This window comes from Echinops telfairi, unplaced genomic scaffold (assembly GCF_000313985.2).
Source record: "Echinops telfairi isolate 266 unplaced genomic scaffold, ASM31398v2 ScPeMD7_655;HRSCAF=1070, whole genome shotgun sequence".
NCBI lineage: Eukaryota > Metazoa > Chordata > Mammalia > Afrosoricida > Tenrecidae > Echinops > Echinops telfairi.
The window spans coordinates 31,743,857-31,748,658 of record NW_022104553.1 but is presented as its reverse complement, the minus strand read 5'-3'; the positions used below and the strand labels follow the sequence as shown (position 1 = coordinate 31,748,658).

The following is a 4,802-nucleotide window of genomic DNA, read 5'->3' as shown; positions in this document are numbered from 1 at the left end:
GGAGCTGAGACCAAGGGCTCAAGTAGAAAGCAAATGTTTTGAGAATGATGAGGGCAACAAATGTACAAATGTGCTTGACACAATGGATGTATGTAAGGATTGTGATAAGAGCTGTAACAGCCCCCAATAAAATGATTTAAAAAAAAAGAAAAAAACTCTCAAACTTGCTGTCATCCGTTGAGTTAATTCTGACTCATCGAACCACATGGAGAGGTACATTATCTACCGTAGGTTCCCCAAAGTATTTGATCTCCCAGACCAAACCAAATACCAACCCACAGGGACCCTAGAGGACAGGGTCCAACTGTCCCTGTGGGTTTCCGAGAAAAACTCTTTACGGGAGTAGAAAGCCCAGTCTGTCTTCTATGGAGCACCTGGTGGTTTCGCACTGCTGACCTTGCGGATCGCAGAACAATGACTAACCACTATGCCACCAGGCAGGGCTCCTTAAGCATTTGACTAACTGACAGTTCAATAGGAATCATACCTCATTGCTCTCTCAATGTACACCTTCGACTGAAAGACAGACTGAGGCACGGAGCGTGTTCACAATCAGGGGACTGCCTGTACTCCTACTGTAAAGCATGTGCTTATGTTTTGTGTCCACGTGTAATCTCACAAGCATTAGAATAATAAAAATGCATGTCAGACTTCTAATGTGTATTTTCAGAAGCCATTGTGCTGTAGGGCCACTGTCCTCTGAACGCACAGACACCTACCCACAATGCAGCGCCCACCGTTTGATTGTCCGTAAACGGATTCTTGTTTTCAATATTTTCTGCTTTCTTTTCGAGTGAGGTTTTTTTTTTTTTTTTTAAAAGGGGAGAGCGCGAATGCAGTCCCCCACGACCACAAATGATGCAGGCGAGTTTCCCACATTTGGGACCATCGCAGGGATCAGCACGTCCGTAGTGCAATGGGTGAGCCTCGCCCTGGGAAACCACCTTGGTGATCATGGTGTCTCCCCTGCCAGGTAAGTATGAGGTTTTTTTTATGTTTCACTTTACTATTGTTGATAACCCCGCCCCGCCCCCACATTGCCCGCCATCTTCATAAAAAGCCGTGGGTGCTCCTGGGAAATCCCACTGAGCCTTCCTGCATGTTGCTCTTCCTCCACAGCCAATCCATGAGCAAGTCCTGTTGCTGCCACCTTCACCACAGATCAGAAAAGCCCCCACTCCTTCCCTGCCACCCCTTTCTGACCCTGTCAGAACCTGCATGGCCATCCTGGCAGTCTCAGCACTCGGTTCCCTGTTCCCAGGGGAGCCTGGAGCGCCCGAACCAGGACATGACACCCCCCCTCTCCCGCTCAGAACCCTCCTGTGGTTCCACTGACTCAAAGTCCTCCCTGGGGCCACAAGGCCCCACCCGGCTTACCTCCATCACCCTCTTGCCCTCCTCTCCTTTACTACACCCCTCCTCCTTCCTCTCTGGGATACAGCTCCCGGGGATTCTTCCAGTCTGCAACCACCGCCCACCTCAGGGCCTTTGCACTGGCTGTCGCTCACTGTAGAACATGTTCCCACTAGACAACGCCACCATTCCTTCCCTTGCTTCCTCCAGGTCTTAGAGGCCCACCTTCTCGGTGAGGCCTTCCCTTGAGTACCTTCTAGAAAATTCCAGCACCCCCCCCACCCCCCTCACACAGTGCCTTTCCTGTGTAGCTGAGGGCCATGGGACATCCTGCATGGGCTCCTTAATCCATCTTGACCATGTCCCCCTACCCCCAGCAGAGCCCTAAGAGGGCAACAAGGCAGTGAGCCAGAGGCTGGCGGGGGTGGGTGGGCGTGGGGAGGACATTGTGGAATCAGACCAGGGATGAGCACTTGGCGTCACCGCTGGGGCTGAGTCCCGTTTGCGCCGCGGAAGAAGCAGGTCTGCCCAGGCTGGGCTCCCTCCCAGCTCACCCTCACCCTCACCCTCTGCCCCAGGCCCCAGCACCCTGCGCCCATTCGAAGAGTTCCGCGCGACCCCTGCTGGCGGCTCCCGAGACTGCAGGGTCCGAAGCACCGGCAGGTGCAGAAACATTGTAACTGCTCCTGCCTTCCGCCTGTTATCTCCCCGTCTTATCTATGGACCCCCCCTATTGCCTGGGGACCCCGTGGGAGAGGCCCCTGGCTGAGCACGTGGCATGGGGGAGCCCTGGCCTGCGGATGGCACCCTCTTTCTAAGATACTGCGTCCCCGGGCCCAGTGCGGGGCGGCCACCTTAGCCAGCTGAACCGAGGTGGCCCTGGTGAAGGTTACCTGCCACCGCACACAGGGCAGAGCTGTCTGGGCCTGTGTTCCAGGAGCCCAGGGAAACCGAGGCCGAAGGGGGCGTGGCTCCTCCCAGGCTCCGCCCCGCGTGCGTGCGCCCCGCCTACCTGCGTGTAGCAGCGCAGGAGCAGGCCCTTCTCCTTCAGCAGGCGGATGAAGTAATGGCAGACGGTGGGCTGCGGGGACGACAGGGCCGTGCTGACGGGACGCCCCGCGACCGCTCCCCATTTCAAGGATGGGGAAATGGAGGCCGGGGCGCGGGATGGCCGAGCCGGGGGTCCCCCGGGATGGCCAAGGGCAGAATTGTGCTGCGCCCCCAAGCAGCCGGACTCACTGCCGGGAGCCTCACAGGGGCCCCCCACCCATGCCTTTCATGGGGAGGAGGCTGGGGCTCACGGCTACAAAGCCCGGAGCTGTGGGGTGGGGGGGCTTTGACAAGTTCGTGGAAAACCTGCAAGATCTTTCCATTCCATTTTGGAGGCCCCCGAGGCTGAGGGCGGGGGGCTCCCCATGCCTGTTCTAACCCCCCCATGCCCGTTCCCCTCCACGCACGCATCTCACCTTAAACTGCCCAGGATAGAGCTCCTTGGCGAGGGCAAAGAAGGGTTCCGGATGTTTCTGCGGGGGCAGAGGGGTGGCCCAGTGAGGGGAGGGCTGGGGCCGGGAGGTGGGGAGAGGGGGGGATTCCCTCCACCATAAGCAGTGGAGACAGTCTCCCCTGGGTGAGCCCATACCTTGAAGTAGCCGATCTCAAAGATGGCCTCCGGGTAGGGGAGGTGGTACTTCTCCAGGTTGGCATAGAGGCCGGTGGATGGCGATCGGAAGTCGGGGATGCCGGCGGCTGCAAGGCCCGAGGGGCAGACAAGGTCTCAGCGATGGCTGGCCCAGTGTGCCCCGCTAACCCGCCCCCCACGAGGCCCAAGACAGGGAGGGGCTCCCCAAAGGGGGAGGGGAGGCACACTTACACGTGGAGATTCCGGCCCCCACCAAACAGACGATCCTGCGACCTGGAAGGGAGCAAGCCAGGCTTCGTTTGTCCACCCAGCCCTGCCCACAGCCCTTTCCGGCCCGCTGTTGAGAGACGGCCTGGACAAGCATGTCGGCTGTGGAGATGCAGCAGGCCCTCCCTGCTCACACAAGTGGGGCCACTGAAGAAGATTCAGAAGAGCCAGGGGGCAGGGGCGATGGGTCAGCTGTTGGCTGTTAACCAAAAGATGGGCAGTTCGAACTCCCCAGAAGAGACCTGGCTTTCGGGGGTGCGGGGAGCTAGGGAGCCTATAGGGGGCAGTTCCACTCTGTCAGGAGACTGCTACAATGGCGCAGAGCCCCTGGGAGAAGCTCCCTCCTGACTGGGTCCAGACACAAACCGCTCTCATGGAGCGGGTGGGGCAGGTGGGGCATTCTCCAAGCAGTGCTGCCCTTGGTTAATGAGCTCTGCCCTCACCAACACCTCGCTCTTCCACCCTGATCTAGGAGGACCCCCCAGCTTCTCTCCTCCAACCCGTGCCTGCTACCAGGGCCTGGAGTTGGCTCCAGGGTTTGAGAGCTGACACCCCAGGTTCTGACCCTGGCTCCCAGCTGTGGGACCCTCGGCAGCTCTTCACACCACTGGAAAGGCCAGCAGACTCGCCCCTGATGGTGACTCTTGAGAGGTGTGGGCTGCATGTGCACTCGAAGGAGCCCTGGTGACCCATGGCCGGGCGCTGGCTGCCGGCGGAGAGGTCAGGCTTTCGATCCCACCGTCAGCTCCTCCCCGGGAGACCTGACCTGGCGATCAGCTCCTATTCCACCCTCGGAGACCCACAGGGGCAGTTCAACCCCGACCTTCAGTGACAGCCACGATCTCCTCCGGTGTCAACAGTACTGAAGAAAGCTTTCAGCACTTTGAGGGGGGTGCCCCACCCCCACCCCCACCCCATCCACAAAGGAAACAGGAGCTGTGGGGGGGGAGGGGGTGAGTCATTCCCCAAGAAGCACAGCGGCTGTGTTGTAACAGCCTGCTCCACCTTAGCCAGGGACTGGCAGGCCGTCCTGTCACACGAAATCCAGGCGTGGGCCCGCCAGCGGGTGGCCTGCTGCCCCGGGAACTCTGTGCTGTCCTGTCCAAGGGTGAGCCCAGGGAAGCCGGCCACATCCTCACCCCTGAGCTTCGCCTCAGGGTGGCCCCAGGCCACACCCAGTGGGGGCATGTGCTCTGAACTCCGGTGGCCAGGCATCGAGGCCTAACCCTGCCCCAGCCCTGGGGGGGGCGGGGACCTCTCTGCCCTGGTCCCTCCGGCATGTGACCTCACAAGTGTGGTGGGAAGGTCAAACAGGACACCTGCCAAGGGCTCAGCTGGGAGCACGCCGGGCCTCGAGGCTCAATTGCTGGGCCACTATCTCCCCTCATGGGGCCCTCAGGAGCCAGTGACCCCCGAAACCCAGGGCAGGCCACTGCCTGCCTTCTCTGGGGACCCCCCCGGGCCAGAGCATGGCTGCAGACAGCTGCCTGGCCTGCCCCAGGAGGGCAGGGGCACTGGAGGCGGCACCCGGAACAAGAGGCTG

General features: G+C 60.2%; 1 protein-coding gene and 1 non-coding gene across 6 annotated transcripts in view; both read right to left on the bottom strand.

Moving 5' to 3' along the window:
* Positions 1-4,802, bottom strand: part of SIRT2 (sirtuin 2) — a 24,370-nt gene that overhangs the window by 14,583 nt on the left and 4,985 nt on the right. For all 5 annotated transcript variants that reach the window (XM_004715763.2, XM_045292585.1, XM_045292587.1 and 2 more), the window contains 4 exons: positions 3,224-3,265; positions 2,993-3,099; positions 2,820-2,876; positions 2,366-2,434 (listed from right to left, as the gene is read on the bottom strand). In XM_004715763.2, coding sequence (XP_004715820.1) covers positions 2,366-2,434; positions 2,820-2,876; positions 2,993-3,099; positions 3,224-3,265 — 275 coding nt within the window. The remainder of the gene's footprint in view (positions 1-2,365; positions 2,435-2,819; positions 2,877-2,992; positions 3,100-3,223; positions 3,266-4,802) is intronic.
* Positions 819-981, bottom strand: LOC115870425. The gene has a single exon (XR_004046700.1). It is a non-coding gene; the product is annotated as a U1 spliceosomal RNA (small nuclear RNA).